At 43.8% G+C, this 18604-nt stretch overlaps 1 protein-coding gene across 1 annotated transcript in view; it reads right to left on the minus strand.

Moving 5' to 3' along the window:
• Window positions 1-18604, minus strand: part of LOC135217131 (protein prenyltransferase alpha subunit repeat-containing protein 1-like) — a 46644-nt gene that overhangs the window by 9718 nt on the left and 18322 nt on the right. The window contains 2 exon segments of the mRNA XM_064252838.1: window positions 15254-15395; window positions 15397-15415. Coding sequence (XP_064108908.1) covers window positions 15254-15395; window positions 15397-15415 — 161 coding nt within the window.

The following is an 18604-nucleotide window of genomic DNA, read 5'->3' on the forward strand; positions in this document are numbered from 1 at the left end:
CTGTATAATTTATCTAGCCTAAATCCCAAAAACCGCACCAAAATTTACCACATTGGCAACCCTGTTACCTCCTATTCTGTCCGCCAGTTGGCAACACTGTCGTTGACAGATACGAAAAACCTTCCCTCAAATCAGTTGTGATAGGCAGATCGTGGGTAGGATGGGTGGGACTAGATAAATTATACAGGTAAGTATTATTAATATTAATTTTAGAATAAAAATTCCATATTAATAAACATTACCTTAATATAATTTATCTAGCCCGATTAACCACATTGAAAAGGAGGAGGGAATCTGAATACAATTTCCCCTTCGGACAGAATAGGAGAAAACAAACAAAGAAATATATATCATAGGCAGTCAAAACTCAACCCAAGGTCAAAGATACTAACAACTCAAAGTCTCCTACCATAATGCACCAACTGCGGTAGCACAGGACAAGGAGTAAGTGCATAGTCAGTCCGTCTGTACTAAAGTCAGGTGCCCGACCAGGGTGACAGTCAGACGAATTGCGGACAGCAAGGCTGCACCCTGAAGACTATCAAGCACTATTCTTTTCCCTACAAAGGATGAGTGTCTGGACTGTCTGGGCGATTCAAAGCTAAGCAAACCTTGGGGTGTATCAACGCAACCCGAAGTCGCCAGCAACGAATCGGCTCATGAGCAACTCCTAACTCGAGCTTCCTGGGGGTGCCAAGATAAAGGAGCGCGGAGCAAAAAGGCGATTCAGTCCCGAAGGACGAATGCCTGACAGTCCAACCTGGTCTCGTGTTACACGATCATCGGGGGTGTATCAACGCAACCGACTTCGTCAACAAGAAACTCAGGGCTACTAAATGTCGCCTGATCTCACACGAGTGTCTGACTCCGAGAAGACAGGTGAGACAAAAAGTAGATGGTGAGCGAGTCACAGATGACAGCAGACGATCCATCGACTAATTCCCTGTCCAGGACAGTGGAAGAAGCAGGAGTCGTCAGGACAAGCGAACCAGTGGCTAGTCCTAGGTCAGCATCGACTCCTGGGAGAAGCGTAGTCGCCAGTGCCGACAACCCAGTGGCTGGAACCATTTCACACTGAAATGGAAGCAGCATGAGTTGCCAAGCAGTCAGTCCTTGTCATCAAAAACACCTAAATACCAAAACTGCCTAATTCCCATTATAACTACGTCAAAAAACTGCCATGGGTTATAATACAAAAACAAAAAATATATACAACAAAACAAAAATTAATGAATAATATACAGGTAGCAACCAAACGTAAAACAGGAAGACTACCTAATTCTCCTGTCTGACGACCTGTCCTGCCATCACCAACGGGCCCAAAGAACGAAGGTCGCCTAGAACTAGAGAAATATCCCTCAAGTAAAAAGAGGCAAAAACAGAATTAGAACGCCAAGTCGCCGCCTCAAGCACCTTGGCGACTGAGACGTTCTTCATAAAGCTACTGATGTAGCAACTGCTCTAATACTGTGTGCTCTCGGCGTCTGGTCTTCCCAGCAGCCGAACCACCAGTTTTAACGATCAGATCTCTAAGAAAAAAAGGATACACCATTCTTTGAAATAGGTCTCTTGACATTTCGGGTGAAACAAACAGATGACGGGGACGACCCTGAATGTCCTTCGTGCGGCGTAAATAACATGAGAGCGCCCTAACAGGCAAAGATCCAATTCCTCATTTAAATTACCAACAAAGTCGACCAGCGACTTCAGTACGAAAGACCTGGGAATGGGATTATCAGACGATTCAGTCTTTGCGACAAATTCAGGAAGGTATGACAAAATCATGTCTTGTCCAGATCGTGGCAACCAGAAAAGAGAGTGCTTGCAGTTCACCACCCTCTTGGCTGTAGCCCAGTGAGACAAGGAAGAGTGTCTTAGAAGAGAGGTCCCTAAATTTGGCAGAATTCAGAGGCTCAAACAGAGGGAACCTTAAGGCTTGAAGACTTTGTTAATGCCCATGTCGGAGGCGAACACTGCGGCCTGGGTCGAGATAGGGAAAAAGATCGAAGTAAATCTCTAATGACATAAGATGAAGAGATCTCAGGAAGCCTGCCTTAAAAAACATAGGAAAGCATAGACCTATAACCCTTAATGCACGAAGGTGACAGGGCCCTGTCATGATGTAAATGAACTAAAAACTCCGCTACTTTCGGTAAGGAAGGTCTAGAAATTGAATGTCCTTGAGACTTACACCAACGTCTGTAAACCGACCATTTAGCCTGATAATTTACTCTGGTTGATTGCCGCCTGGCAAGAGCCAACTGTCGCGCCACTGGAGGAGAACCCTTCGTGCTTGGAGAACCTCCTGACAGTCTCCAGGCATGAAGATGAAGCATGTGGAGCCTCTGATGGAACCGATGAAAATGGGGTTGTTTGAGAAGATCTGGTCTCTCTGGCAGGCGAATGGGGGGTTCCACCAGTGCTTCCAGAAGGTCGGGAAACCACTCCTTCTGTGGCCAGAAGGGGGCGATCAAGGTGAGATCCAGACGCTTGGTTGCCCTCACTTGTTGAGGACTGACCTCACCAGAGAGAACGGAGGAAAAAGCATAGGCTTGAAGTCCCTCCCAGTCCTGCAAAAGAGAGTCTGTCCCGGCACTCTGAGGAGTCTGGTAAGGGGCGAAGAATATCTGGCACCGAAATTCAGTGGGGTGGCAACAGATCGACTGTGACAGGCATTTCTTCCTGAGGCTGTTGAAGACTTCCTGGCAAAGTGTCCACTCCGACCCTTGAACTTCGTTCGGTCTCGACAACAGGCGTCTGCTAAGACGTTGTGATGGCCCAGGATAAATTGAGGGAACAACGTAATCCCCCTGGTCTTCTGCCACCACAGGATTGATCGGGCTTCTTGAGTGAGAAGATCCGACTGTGTGCCGCCTTGGTTTCTCAAGTACGAGACTGCTGTGGTGTTGTCGACAAAGATCGCGACAACCGACTCCAACAGTTGTTCCTGAAATGAAAGAAGGCCTAGGTACACTGCCCTCAGTTCCCTCCAATTTATTGACATGCTCCTCTCCTCCTCTAACCAAAGGCCCGAAGCGGCTTCGGGGCCCAGGTGTGCGCCCCAACCAACCTTGATCCGAGGCGTCTGACAAAACATTAGGTCCGGAGGAACCGAAAGAAGAGATGTCCCTGACTTGAGGCGGTGAACTTGCATCCACCAACGGAGATCCTTCTGACATTGTGGAGAAGAGGCGACTATCGTGTCTCGGACACGAAATCCCATGACTGGCGAAGTAGTCGACTGAAGGGTACCTCATTCTGAGAGACCTCGGGAACCAGTTGGATGAGGGATGACAAATGGCCCAGGAGAGACCTCCAAAGAGAAACTGGCTGCGTTACGGAGGACAAAATTCTTCGATCAGACTCAGAAGCTTGTCTATCCGTTTCTGAGCTGGGAGAAACCCTCAAAATCTGGGAATTCAAACATCCCCAGATAAGTCATGATCTGGCAAGGGATTAGATTGGACTTGTCGAAGTTGACACGAATGCCCAACTCGACACAAAGAGACAGAACTATCTCCCTCGACCGGAGACATTTCTCTAGAGATTTGGCCTGGACTAGCCAATCGTCCAGATACCGAAGCATCCTTACGTTAACTGATGCAGAATAGCTGAAACAGGAGCCAATCACCCGAGAAAAGACCCGTGGAGCAGTGGTGAGGCCGAAACAAAGGGTCTTGAACTGGAAAACTCCCGAGTCCATGAAAAACCGAAGGTAAGGTCTGCTTCTGGATGGATGGGGATTTGCAGATAAGCATCCTGCAGATCGATGGAAACTCATCCAGTCCCCCCTCCTGACGGATGAAAGAACAGTCTGGACCGTCCTCCATCCTGAACTTGGACTTTAGAATGAACTTGTTCAAAACCGAAAGATCTATGATGGGGCGCCAGGCACCCGAGGCCTTTAGAACTACAAACATCCGAGAGTAAAAAACCCGGGAGAAGGAGGAGCTCGCTCTATGGCATCCTTCTCCAAGAGGGCCGAAAGCTCCTTCTCCAAGGCTTGACCCCTGATTGAGTGAGGGGAATAACTGCTGAACTCCGATTGAGGACGATTGGAAAGTGGAGGTCTGGAAACAAAAGGGATCTCGTACCTTCCTTCAGGACCTCCACCACCCAAGCATCCACCGCCCTCTCCCTGCAAGCTGACCAATGGCGGGAGAGACAAGCTCCTACTGCGGTCTCCAGGCGAGGTGATGACTCCTACTTCCGAAAATTCTTACGTAGAGACAAGGAAGAAGAAGAAGAAGAAGAAGAAGGTCCTCTGGAGGTTGAGCTCTTTCTCTGCCCTTAGAGCCACGCCAAGAACCTCTCCCGCGTTCAAAGGGTGAGCACCAGAGGATGAAGAAGCAGGCACCAGCAAGCTGAGATGTACTCTGGAAAAAAGAGACCAGAAGGAGGTTGTTGTGGCTGGAGCAGAAGGTACAGATCTGGTCCTAAACTTACGCTTACTCCTTGAAGGAACGGGAGGAAGACCAGAGGAAAAAGCTCTTGATAAGGCCCAGTGAGCTTGGGAAGAGGCATCACCTTGATGTTCCTTCAAAAACCTCAGAAAGCACAGAAATATCGAAAAGAAAATCGCCAAAAGGAGAAGAGACAACGACGGTTCTCTGAATCTCCGATACAGAGGAGGGTAACTGCAACAAATACAGTTACGCCTTAGAGAAACAAGAAAGGCCTGCATTGAAGCAGCAAGCTCGTTCTGATGTACAGAAGCGATTGAAATGGATGAGCAGAATTTCTCAAAAAGAGGAGCATTAGGAGGAACAAACCCGGAGTCCTTGATATACATTAAAAGCCCTCCGAGGACCCACATATTGAAGGATTGAGCTTCTTGTAAGGACTCATAACAGCCTCCATAGCAATAAAATCTTCAATTGAGACAGAGACCGAAGCCTTAGAAGGCAAGGGTTGACTTGAAAGTCGGACAAAATCAGGATTTGGCTTGGGGGGTCGAGAGAATGAAGAATCATCCGCCACCTGGTAAACTCCTCTCCGGTGTCGTAGAAGGAAGAAGGAAGGCTTCCTCTTCCCTTCCCCGATCACCTTCGAAAGTTTAAAGTTTAGCGGCAACGTCCGCCCTCACTCTCGCGAACCTCTGGCAAAGGGAAAACGTAAAAATTCCCGTGACCGGGAAGGACCGTCAAGAAAAATCCCTTCTGTAATACAACGAGGCGGAGGCTGCTTCTGCTCTTTAGACCTCGCCGAGGAAGGGAAAACTCAAAATTCAATCAAAAAAGTTTCTTTGAATTCTATCATGACATCCATTCGAGGAAACCTCAATATCACACGAATCCGCGTCATCATCATCGTCAGATCCTAACTTAGAAACTTCCTCTGAAGTAAAATCCTGACGACTAGCTATCTTAGGTCTGACACTAATATCCCTCCTTTCTCCTAAATAAGCGCCCTTTGGCACTGTTACGGGACTAACAGGGGGACACGTTGGGTAAAGATTCGTTAGGCACCTGCCCGGACCGGATCCCCCTAGGCCTTCGCCACGACGGGGTTCAGAAGCCGGGGTATCTGTCGCACCGTTACCCATGGTGTTGTCGACAGGTACCTGACGAGGAGCTGAAAATGAATCTAAAAGTGTGTTAGACATTCTAGTAAAGGCTTCTTGAAAATTCTCTGACAGATTGTTAACTTAGCAGAATATCTCTATCTAGACTAAGCTGTAATTTCTTAAAATTCTGTTTCCAGGTAGTTTCCATTGCCAAAATCTTCAAATCTACATCAGAAATAACTTCACTAATTACCGGTTGTACAGGGGGCAAAGCATCAATTAATTCGGAGTCGGAGTCGTACGATACCGAAACCGAAGAGCCAGAATCATGAGCGCCCAAGTTAAAGAATTTCGTTAGATACAGTTCTAGCAATCGATTTTCTTTTTCTCCTAACCGATCTTTTACGCTGCAAGATTGTTTGGCGTTTCATATAAGCAGTCATATCCTCGTCAGACCAGGGCTTACATACGTCACAACGAGAAGTCAAGTCACAAACTGTCCACGACAAGAGCTACAAATGTCATGTGGTTCATACTCCCTGCTACTCATCCTTGTCCCACAAACCGGGCAGTTCCTGATGTTGCTGGCAGAAGGAAGCATCGTAATTTCTTGGTAATCCATTGTAGAATTGGACAGGTCAGTAGTTCCGGGTCGCGCAAAAGTTCGTAATTTTAAGATAAGAACCACTACAGAAATCAAAGTTAATTCACTATTTCGTGATGTAATGCGCGAGTGGTAATTCATATAAAGTCTCATTTAACAAATAATGAAAGCTTAAAGGCACAAAAATGTTTAACGGAAATTATAAAGAGCGGCCGTGATGTAAACAACACGGGCGCTCGTTAACAACTGATTTGAGGGAAGGTTTTTCGTATCTGTCAACGACAGTGTTGCCAACTGGCGGACAGAATAGGAGGTAACAGGGTTGCCAATGTGGTAAATTTTGGTGCGGTTTTTGGGGATTTAGGGCTAGATAAATTATATTAAGGTAATGTTTATTAATATGTAAATTTTTGTATTATGATGAAATCAAGTGAAAACAATGAATAGACTGTTTGATTTTTTTATGCAATAAAGCATGCCAGTGGCACCATCTAATAAAACAGAAAAATAACTTTTACACAATAAACAGGCCCCTGGTGCCATCTACTAACAAAAAAATAACTAAGTTTGTAGTCATATTTCGACTTGAAAACACTTTGTATAATGTTAAAATAACCTTGTCCCATATAAATAGAGTACTTATCTGAGATTCATTTTTTGAACTAAAAGCAAGATAATCGCTCTGAATTGAGTTAAACATAGTAAACTAAACTTACTTCATAATCACCCTCTGCTGATTTCCAAACCAAAATGTTGATCACCATGTTTGTATTTTATAGTAAAATAGTAATATGAAAATACATACGATATCATTTCAATACAGTGAAGTAAAACATAACTTTTTAAAAAATCCATTGGAAAGATGCATATCTGTGTTGTATTTTACAATACAATATAGGCAGTCCTCGGTTATCTGCGCTGAAATATTCTGATTTCCAGTTTATCAGCGCCAATACCTACCTAAGAGAGGTGCTATTAACCTGTTATTGTCACCAATAAGCGCCAAAAATCACCGATTGTTGGTTATGTGCAATTTTTGCTTATCATCAACCTGCTGGAACGGAACCCCCACTGATAACCAGGGACTGCCTCACTGATATGTGAATATTACATATGCTAATTTCATAACTTGTGTATGATGAGCCCCATTAAAATCAGCTTCAAAATTATGTCTTCATAAGTCGTATGATATGCATGTACAGTGGTCCCCCCGTATTTGCGGGGGATGTGTACCAGACCCCCCCGTGAATAGTTAGAACCCGCGAATGTTTGGAACCCCTATAAGAATGCTAAAAACAGCCTATTTTGTTAGTTAAAACTCAAGAAAACCCTCTAAAAATTTTCGTACTTGGTTTTTTTAATAGTTTTATCACAAAAAGTGCATTTTATGACGAAAATGATTAAAAAAAACAGGAATTTGTGGATATTTCTCATAGAAAAATACCACGAATGTTGCGAATTTTTCCGCGAATAAGGCGGGAAACTTTCCGAGAGAAATCCGCGAATGTATGAGTCCCCGAATCCGGAGAACGTGAATACTGGGGGTGGGTCCACTGTATATAATGTAAGTTTTGAAAACAGATAACAGTTCAGACTTCTGAAATATTATGAGAAATATTATGAGAACTATTTGACACTTCTGGAACACTGAGAAGTATGGTTAAAGAAATGTCTACAACTTACAGGCCAAAAGTCTGAGGTCACAAGAAATAAAACACTTACTGCAGAAAAAAAATGTGTGACAAGACATTAGCTTCTAAGAAATTTTACTGTAGTGCTTCAGTTTAATGGACTTAAGCTAACTCAGTTTACCAAATGGCTCCCAAAAGATTCTTAACAAAGCACTGAAATGATCTCAATTGCTATATAAAAAGTGTTGTTGTAACAGCATTAACAGCGTAATTAAAAGAGGTACAGTGATTGAAAACTAGAAGCCACTGACTCACAGACAGACTCCAGCAACATTACCTTCTATAAAGGAGCAGAAATCCAAAATAATGACCACTTGAGGGGGAAAAATGAGGTGAAAATTGGTGAAACAACTGAATATAAATTTATTAATCACCACAAAGGAAAACAATCTGGGAATTCTGCTCAGCTTTTATCAGCCCTGATACATAAAAAGTGAAGCAGGTGTTTAATGAACATCCAAGAATCCAGGTGGCATGAATGTAGTGAGGTAGCAGTCTTCTGTCAAGTGTGTTTAACAAAAAGATTGCTTTGAAGATCATATTGTGGGCTGCATATAAAATTATTCTGTAAACACTAACAAAAACAAATCATAACAATCTTTGATTGTTAGATGCTTTATCACTTTTTCCCAGAATTAACTAACCATTATCAGATATCTTTCTATTTCATTATTCATCTCTGCTTGTTACAAGTTTTTTTTGCACCAGGGTTAACAAATGAAATTCCAATTCAAAAGTCTTTTACATATAATATTTGAGTGGATATGTGAAAATCTAGTTGGCAATTCTATAATAATGATATTGGTTTCATCTAAGAACTGTGACTACCATAAAATGTAGACTCAGATGAACCTCCATTTTTTTCATCACATAAATTCCAACCAAATGAACCTTTAGATGACCCAACATCATCATCTTCAAAAATAAAGTATGGGTGCAAAAGATTTTGGTTCTTAAATCTGAAACTTTGGTGACACGGCTGAGCAATCCTATATCCATTCCCCCAAAAAAAGCCTTTTCAAAACTTGCATTTTCTTCTCTTTCATCTAGTCAAGCTCAACTTAAGTCAAATTTTTGTAAACTTCACAAAAAATGAAGTTTTTATGATAAAACAAAGTTTAATGTATACTTACCTGGCAGGTATATATATAGCTATATTCTCTGTCAAACTGGCAGAAATTTTCAAAACTCGCGGCAAACGCTATTTACGTAGTAGTTCAGGTGACCACCACCCCGTTCCCGTGGCGCTGGCGCTCGGAACCATTCCCATTTTCGTCAGATTTTCTCTGAACCCTGTCTCCTGAGGGGAGGGTGGGAATTTAATTATATATACCTGCCAGGTAAGTATACATTAAACTTTGTTTTATCATAAAAACTTCATTTTAATGTATGACACTTACCTGGCAGGTATATATATAGCTGATTGACACATTTGGAGGTGGGTCAAAGACAGCAACATTGTTAGAGTTCAAATAATTAAAAATTATTATATCACCCTTGGTTCCTTACCTGCTAAGGTAGCTGACTTCATAGGTCCTGCCTCTGAGCCTGCTTAAACCTTAGGAGCTCTCAACTAGGACGTGGCCTGTTTGTTGAAGAAGCTAATACAGGGTCTGACAACTGGACATGACCAATGTGTTGACAGGAAACCCACAGCCCTCTCATACCACAGGCATCATGCTAGGAATTGTTAATTCACCTGAACTACACACATACATCACAAAAAACAAAACAAACAAGACTGAAAAGGGAATATGGCTTCTCAAACGACCAAAAAACACCATCACCTGATTAAAAGTTCCCTAGCATATTAGTAAGTCATGGGGTGGAAACTCCTTTGCCCAATACTGTACCAGAGGACACGTATGGACCCAGAGTCTGACAATTGTCAAAAGTTGTCTTTATATCTCTCAGATAATGAGAGGCGAATACTGAATTCGTTCTCCAAAACGTTGTCTCAATAATTTCTTTGAGGGCTAAGTTCTCCTTAAATGCCAAGGACGTAGCTACCAGCCCTGACTTCGTGAGCCTTAACCTTAAGCACTCCGAAGTTCTGTTCTTGACAAAGCTATGTGCTTCTTTAATAACTTCTCTCATAAAGAAGGCCAAAGCATTTTTAGTCATGGGCCTACTAGGGTCTTTGACTGACACGACACACAGGAGAACCAGATATCCCTCTGATGCATCTTGTTCTTTCCACATAAAAGCGTAAAGCTCTCACTGGGCAGAGAACTCTCTCCTGTTCATGACCCACAAGATCAGACAGACCCAGAATATCAAAGGATCTTGGCCAAGGATTAGAAGGGTTCTCGTTCTTGGCCAAGAAGCCTTCCTGGAAAGTACAAACTGCCTTATTATGCTTCCATCCAACTTCCTTATTTATCGCCTGAAGCTCACTAATCCTTTTAGCCGTGGCCAAGGCGACTAAAAATATGGTCTTCTTTGAGACATCTCTCAAAGAGGCCTTGTCTAAAGGTTCAAACTTACTCGAACCTAGATATTTCAAAACGACATCTAGATTCCAGGAAGGGGGTCTGCATTGAGGTTGCTTCCTGGTTTCAAAAGATCTTACACGATCCCTAAGATCTAGACTATTGGAAATATCTAGACCTCTGTGTCTGAACACAGAGGCTAGCGTACTCCTATAACCTTAATCGTCGAGATCGACACCCTACTTCCTTCTTAAATCAAATAAAGGAGGAAGTCTGCAATCTGGGTCACAGAGGTACTGGATGACGACACCTTCCTCTTCTTACACCACTTCCGGAAGGTCTCCCACTTCGACTGGTACACCGTGATTGTAGAGGTTCTTCTAGCTCTAGCCACTGCACTGGCCACCTCTCTAGAGTATCCCCTCGCTCTGACAAGACTTTCGATAGTCTGAACGCAGTCAGACCTAGAGCGAGGGTATTCTTGTGAAACCTGTCGAAGTGGGGTTGTTTGAGTAAATCTACTCTGAGGGGCAGTGTTCTTGGTGTATCCCACTGTCCATTCCAGTACCTCTGTGAACCAACTTTGGGCCGGCCAATATGGAGCTATCAGAGTTAGCCTTGTTCCGTGGCTCTCTCTGAACTTCTTCATCACCTTTCCTAACACCTTGAACGGAGGAAAGGCATACGCGTCCAGACCTGTCCAATCCAACAGGAAGGTATCCACTGCCACTGCTTGAAGGTCTGGAACTGGTGAACAGTACTTCGGTAATCTTTTTTGTTTTGGCTGTAGCAAAAAGATCCACTACTGGCTGGCCCCACAAAGCCCACAGACTCTGGCATACTTCTAGATGTAATGTCCACTCTGTCAGAAGAAGTTGTCCTTCCCTGCTCAACAGGTCCGCTCTCACATTCTTCTCCCCTTGAATGAACCTGGTGAGCAGAGAAACATTCTCCTCCTCCGCCCAAAGAAGAACTTCTTTCGCCAGACTGTACAGGAGAAAGGAATGCGTCCCTCCTTGCTTGCGGAGTATGCCAGAGCTGTGTGTTGTCAGAGTTGATCTGCACTGTCTTGTTGTGTACCAACTCCCTGAACGACTTCAAGGCCAAGAAAATTGCCATTAGTTCCTTCCTGTTTATGTGCCAGGTCGCTTCCTCTTTGCTCCAAAGACCTGACACTTCTTGAGGCCCCAGCGTCGCTCCCCACCTGCGTCCGAGGCGTCGGAGAACAATGTTAGGTCTGGGTTCTTCTGCTGGAGAGACATACCCTCTGCCAACTTCCCTGGAGTTAGCCACCAACTCAATTCCCTTTTGATTCTGGAGGGAATTTGAAACTGGAAGGAATCCGGTTGCGATCTTCTTGGCCAGACTTCTTTCAGGAAAAACTGTAACGGTCTCATATGAAGCCTCCCTGCCCAGGAAGCTCATCCACTCTCTTGCCGAGCATCGGTCTTTCTCTAGGAAGTCTTGCACCTTCCGAAGGCATAGGGCTTGCCTGTCGGGGATGGAAAAAACCCGAAAAGTCACTGACGAGATCAGAATCCCCAAATAAACTACCTCTATCTGAGACTTCTCTAGGTTCACTATCAGACCCAATTCGTTTGCCAAATCTAAGGTCTGTCTTAGGTCCTCCAGACATTGTCGTCTTGACTGGGATCTTATCAGCCAGTCGTCTAAGTAAAACGAAACTCTGATCCCTAGCAAGTGCAACCATTTCGCCACGTTGGACATCATTTTCGTGAAACACTTGGGGAGCTGAACAAAGACCGAAGCAAAGAAAGGGCCCTGAATTGAAAGACCCTGTTCTGGATCACAAACCTTAGGTACTTCCTGCAACTTGGATGAATTGGAATATGGAAGTATGCGTCTTGTAGATCCAGGGTCACCATCCAGTCCCCTGAACGCACCGCTGCCAGTACGGACTCGTTTGTTTCCATGGTAAACTTGGTCTTCTCCACGAACAAGTTTAGTTGACTTACGTCCAGTACTGGTCTCCAACCTCCCGAGGATTTCGCAACCAAGAACAGCTGATTGTAAAACCCCGGAGATTTTTTGTCCAGAACAGGTTCTATCGCTCCTTTCTCTAGCATGGAAATGACTTGGTCCCACAGAGCCTTTTCCTTACTAAATCGTTGTAACACGCCCCTAGGGCTTTCGGAGATGTCGAAAGAGGAGGCTTCCTCAAGAAGGGGATTTTTTGTGAACCTTCTCGAGCTACACTGATGGCCCAGGGATCTGCATTCTTGCTTTGCCAGACTTCCCAAAACTCCTGGAGTCTGGCTCCAACTGACGTCTGGAGGACTTGATTCTCATTGCTTAGTAGAGGTCTTTGATCCCCTTTTAGCAGGTAATCTCTTCCCTCTAAAGGAGGGGCGAGCAAAAGTCCTACCTCAAAAGGGCTGTTGAGCAGTTCTCGACTCCTTCGGTGCCTTCTTAACCAGTTTGGAAGGCAAGAACTTCCTCACTGAGGACGTTAGAAGATCCTGTGTTGCCTTCTGAGATAGAGCCAGAGCTATATCTCTAATAATCTCCGATGGAAACAGCTGGTTAGACAGAGGCGAAAACATTAACTCCCACTTTTGAGAGTTCGACACCCCCTTGGCTGCAAAAGAACACAGTAGCGATCTCTTCTTAAGAACTCCTGCTGTAAACAGAGAGGCAAGCTCATTAGCCCCATCTCTAAGAGCTTTATCCATGCAGGACATAATACTCTTTGGCACCTCCAACTCCGACGAATCCTCACTTTCCAACGTGCGCGCCAAGGCCCCCAACGACCAATCGAGGAAGTTGAAAACCTTGAACATCCGAAATATTCTCTTTAAAAGGTGATCGAACTCTGACGAAGTCCACCAGATCTTGGAAGAGTGTAACGCTTGTCTGCATGACTATCCACAATACTGGAAAAAGTCTCCCTGGGAGAGGCAGGCACTCCCAGGCCAAGACTTTCCCCCGTGGCGTACCACACTCCCGACTTCGAGGCTAACTTGGCTGGAGGGAAAGTGAAAGAAGACTTCCCTGCTTCCTTCTTCTCCTTCAACCACGCATTCACACGTTGAAGCGCTTTCTTCGCCGAAATAGAAAGTCATCTTAAGGAATGAGAACTTCTTGGGGGTTTTTGTCTTCGAAAACTGCGAAAGGGGAGACAAAGGAGCAGAAGGTTGAAACTCCCCTTCAAAAAGCGAAAGAAGACAGGAAGTCAGGATCTTATAATCCGAAGAAGGATCCATACTCTTGTCTTCAGCAAACTCCTCCACGACCTCTTCTGCTGAAGAAATGTCCTGGAAATCATCGTCCTGTAGAACACTATCGCGGTCTTGGCGAGCGGAGGACGGGTCAACGTCCTGCCGCCTGCGTCCTGCGTCCAACGAGACAAGCTTCTTCTTGCGTCCTGAACAGCCGCACGATCGTCCATCCTCGATAAACCGCTGCGTCCTGTCTCCCCGGCCAAAGCCGAACGAGAGAGGTAAACTCTTGTCATGCGTCCTCTTGGAGGGGACTTCAACGGGTAGGGAATCATTCTTAACGTCTACAGGCAGGTTGAATGGGAGTCTCCCAAGAATTGATGAGAACTGCTAACTTAGCCTGCATGTCTCTTAAAAAGTCTCTAGTATTCTCTTCCTGACGAATCGAGTGCGACGGAGGAGAGAGTCGAGCAGGGCTAGAACGGCAAGGAGAGCGATCTTGAACTCTACCCGAAAGAGAGTGAAGAGGAGAAGGAGGCCAAGCAGAAGGAGGCGATTCACGTGCAGAAATAACGGCTCCCAAAGAACGTCCTGCGTCCTCCCTCGAACGAAAGATCTTCTTCCTTTTAACAGGAACTGCGTCCTCATCACTCGAAGACAATATCTCCGGACTACTCCATCCTTCACGAACGTGGGAATGTCTCTCTTGAGCCAAGGATGTCCTGAAGGTCCTCTTGAGGGGACGCAAAACTTCCCAGTAGCGCCTTTTCTATGGCGTACATACTGCAGCAGCCTGGGATGTAACAACAGGACTGCCTGAAGGGACGACTGACCGTGACAAAACCCCTCTCGCCTCCCTTCGACTGTCGACATGCCTGCCTTCCCTTCCCTTGGGTCTGGGAGCTTGACAGAGGTCTAGGTCTAGGAGCACGAGAGAGACAATCAGACGCCCCCTCCACTACACTCTCCACTCACATCAAAACCACCTCACTTTGTCGGTTAACCGCTGTATTTGGTCGCCCATAGAAGCAAGGGCAGTGAACACTTTTAACATATTGTGAATCCTTGGCTCGCCTCCTCCGATACAGCAGCGGGCGCAGGAGAAACCTGGGGGGAAGGTTCTACAAGTTCTACGTTAGAAGGAGCTGGAGAAGAAACAGATTCACTCCTTTTACTAGAAGCATTAGACCTTTCACTTCGAGATACAGATCTCCTCGCACGATCTTTCTCCAACCTGTCTACATACTTTGTAGGATCTTCCACTCCTTCTCTGTCAAATTTCTCATTCTATGCATCTATTCTCCCAAGTTTGCACACAACACTCTACATTTCTTGCAAACTGTGTGAGGGTCCACCGAAGCCTTCGGCAACCTCACCTTACACCCTTCTCTCACACAAACTCTAAACATACTACCTGAATCAGACATATCCAAGAATAATCAAGCGAATGCCAAGCCAACGTTCCGAGTACAATACCAAACAATCCGTCCAAAATCAGAGAAAAGTCGGCAACGAGTTCGAAAATCAAGCAGGGAACCACCAACAATGTTGACGGTTCGGCTGGCAGAGAAAATCTGACGAAAACGGAAGGTTTCCCGAGCGCCAGCGCACGGGAAACGGGGTGGTGGTCACCTGAACTACTACGTAAATAGCGTTTGCCGCGAGTTTTGAAAATTTCTGCCAGTTTGACAGAGAATATAGCTATATATATACCTGCCAGGTAAGTGTCATACATTAAATTATGCAATCCTGGTTCTCAATAGAAAAGGGGAAATAAACAAGCCAAACCATAAGCTCTTGGCAGGAAATAATAATAAAAATAATGAACTTAGCACTCTCACCTTCCCGTCTTTTTGTCTGTTTGGCATCCAAAATCTTCGTATAAGCATAAGCATAAACATGCTTCACACACCAGGACTCAACAAGACCTACTTTGTGTTCAATATTGATAATAGGTGATCTATTGACTTCACCGAGCGAAAAAAACCACATCGAATTCATCTCTGAAATAAGATGAAAGTGAGAATCAAAGTAAACACTTGAAATAATCAATAGGGCAAACAAATATTCTCTATATAAGATATAAATTTCAACTGAAACTTAAAATGCTTAATATATATATATATATATATATATATATATATATATATCTATATATATATATATATATATATATATATATATCTATATATATATATATAATATAATGCTTATCCACATCAATATTTTATGTATGAAAAATATGGTAAACAACTGGAAAAAATAATAAATAATGCTTTTGACAAGCAGGCAACCTACAGGTTGTTATATCCTCATAGTATATTACAACATTAGGACAAGGTGAATAAAAATAATATTTTTGTGATTAATACATTACCCTTGAAAAAAGAAATAAATGGTTGGTAAAAATACAGGAATGTGTGTGAAGATTACATACATACAATGTATTTCTCTCTTCTTTTCTCCGTTCAACTGACCATCTATTTTATAGTCTTCTAACCACTTTTCAGAAATTCTTTATTCTGAAATTCCTTTTCATGGACAAACAGCGCTTTTTATCTGCATTAATGCAACGCTTAGTTATGTGACTGTTTTAGAAGAGGGCATTTGTTTATATAAGTACTATTAAGATAACTTTTAAATGAAATTAAAGTCACTGTAATTCCATTTAAAGGTTAGGTTAACTTTTAAATGAAATTAAAGTCACTGTAATTCCATTTAAAAGTTAGGTTAGCTTAATACATTACCCTTAAAAAAAAATAAATGGTTGGTAAAAATATAGGAGTGTTTAAAGATTCCATAAGTACAAAGAGAGAGAGAGAGAGAGAGAGAGAGAGAGAGAGAGAGAGAGAGAGAGAGAGAGAGAGAGAGAGAAACTACGTAAAAATCATTGATCACTAATCAGCAACACTTCCCCTGTCACATTACTTGATGTATTTGACAGCTCTGGACTTTGAGCTTCTGTAGAGTTAAAAAGAAAGATGAGTCAAAGAATTCTTTATATGAATCATTTTGTCACTACAGATATATTATTATTATTATTATTATTATTGTTAATATTTAAAAATATTAATATTAACCCTTGAATGCTGAGCCGGTATTTCCGAAAGTGTCTCCTGTATGCCGGCGGGTTCAGGAGTGTGAGCGCCGAAGCGGAATTTTTTTTTTTTTTCTAAATCACAGCACGCTTAGTTTTCAAGATTAAGAGTTCATTTTTGGCTCCTTTTTTTTTTGTCACTGCCTGAAGTTTAGTATGCAACCATCAGAAATGAAAAAAAAATCATTTGTCATATATAAATATTGGAATACAGTGGTACCTCAACATACGAAAGGCTCAACTTACAAAAAATTAGAGTTAAAAAAGCAAATACGAAGATTTTTTGGCTCTACATACGAAAATAGTTCAGGATACGAAAGGTTGTTGCTGTGAAGTCCCAAGATTCGCCCAACCCGAACCAACACAGATAACAATTTTAAAACTCGAGCGCCGACTAACTGAGTAGACTCGCCACCATCCTCCCGCTCTCCCATGTATAGATATTTAATGTTATGCTGTATATTAATTACGTACAGTTTATGAACATTTTGTACATTTGCTTTGTATTATTCTATAGAAGAATTATATTTATGTTTCCATGTATATTTCCCATTGCACATATTGTAAGACCACTATTTCGTTATGCATCGTGGCAACAATGTAATTAGATGTGTCAACACTGCCTTTATTTCCCGCCATATGCATAGTCAGTCACTGTCCAGTGGTCATTGCAGTAGTGACAAGCGCGGACCTGCTTCCCGCCTGCTGTCGTCTTGATGTCTGTTTATCTTTATCACAAGATTTTAAAGAACCTATGGATTTAATTTGTCACCCCTTCATTCCATTTCTTGCATGGATGTATGTGGCAGCATCCCACACATGGCGCAGTGAGTAACCGCACGTATTGTCTCCAAGAAGACGACCGCCATTGCCGCTACTTTCTCGTCTCGCACTTTGGATTCCTTACAGTGACTCAAGATATCAACGACAGTTTACTACAGTGTCTCCAAGAATGATACAGTCTCTCCAAGAGTGATACAGTGTTTGTGCAGTGCAGGTTAGAGTGACAGTGTACAGTGTTGTGTTGCATTATATTAAAGTGTCCTTGCAAAGCTTTCTTCAGGACATTTGAACTCTAGCGCCTGTTTTCTCGGGAGCCCCCACCATACATCCTCCCCTCGTCATGCATCGATGGTGACTGAGGCCCGAGGCGCTCCCCAGAGGCACTCTCACCCCTCCCGCCTCCCCTCTGGTCGCTAGCTCGCAACACACACTCACTCACCCCACCCGACTGCCGCTTATTTCACAAGCGCACTGACAAACATTGTAATTTTTAAATATCCAAAGTGCTTTCTTTCGCTTACATACAGCGACTTGGATATTTTCTGACATTCTACAGCTCTCAAACTCTCTTACGACACCGAACACGATATGGCTCAGCAAGAGGAAAAGCTAATTGATTTAATGGATCAGACAGCGGATGAGACAGAGGAGCAGACAGCGGATCAGGCCGAGATTCAAACGCAGGGTCTGATGAGAGATGAGGTACCTATAGACCTCCCCACTGCTGATGAAGATACCAGCACCACTCTCCCTCCTCCCCTGACTCCCAATAGGACAGGAGACCAGAATAATGACATACTTCATCTTATACACTTTCTGCAGACTTCCAGCATGCAAGAGCAAGACCGACGACGACAAGAGGAGCAGAACTTCAGACTACAGATGGAGCAATCAAGACAGGAAGACAACAGCGGTTCATGTCTCTTTTCTCCTTGCTATCAGGACAGATTGCGGCATCGCAACCCCAGCAACTAACCCCATGATTGCACCTCCTTTTGCACCTGTTCCCCCACCCTGGCTTCTCAGAGCATACACCTACAATTTCCAGCAAGCCTACGGTCCATCCCCCACCTCTCCTGCAACAAGATGCAACGTACCAAGCGTTTCGCCAATGGAGACTCCGTTTTGAGGATTATGCGGCATTAGTTGGACTTGATAGGTTACATCAAACTTCCCACCTGATTCACCTGAGAACTTGCATCTCCCTAGACGTCCAGCGCCTGCTTACGCATACACTGGGCATCCCTCCCAACACATCACTTTTCCCTTACAGAGGTGTTGGATACACTGCAAAAGCACTTTCGCAGCCTCA

This window comes from Macrobrachium nipponense, chromosome 7 (genome assembly GCF_015104395.2).
Source record: "Macrobrachium nipponense isolate FS-2020 chromosome 7, ASM1510439v2, whole genome shotgun sequence".
NCBI lineage: Eukaryota > Metazoa > Arthropoda > Malacostraca > Decapoda > Palaemonidae > Macrobrachium > Macrobrachium nipponense.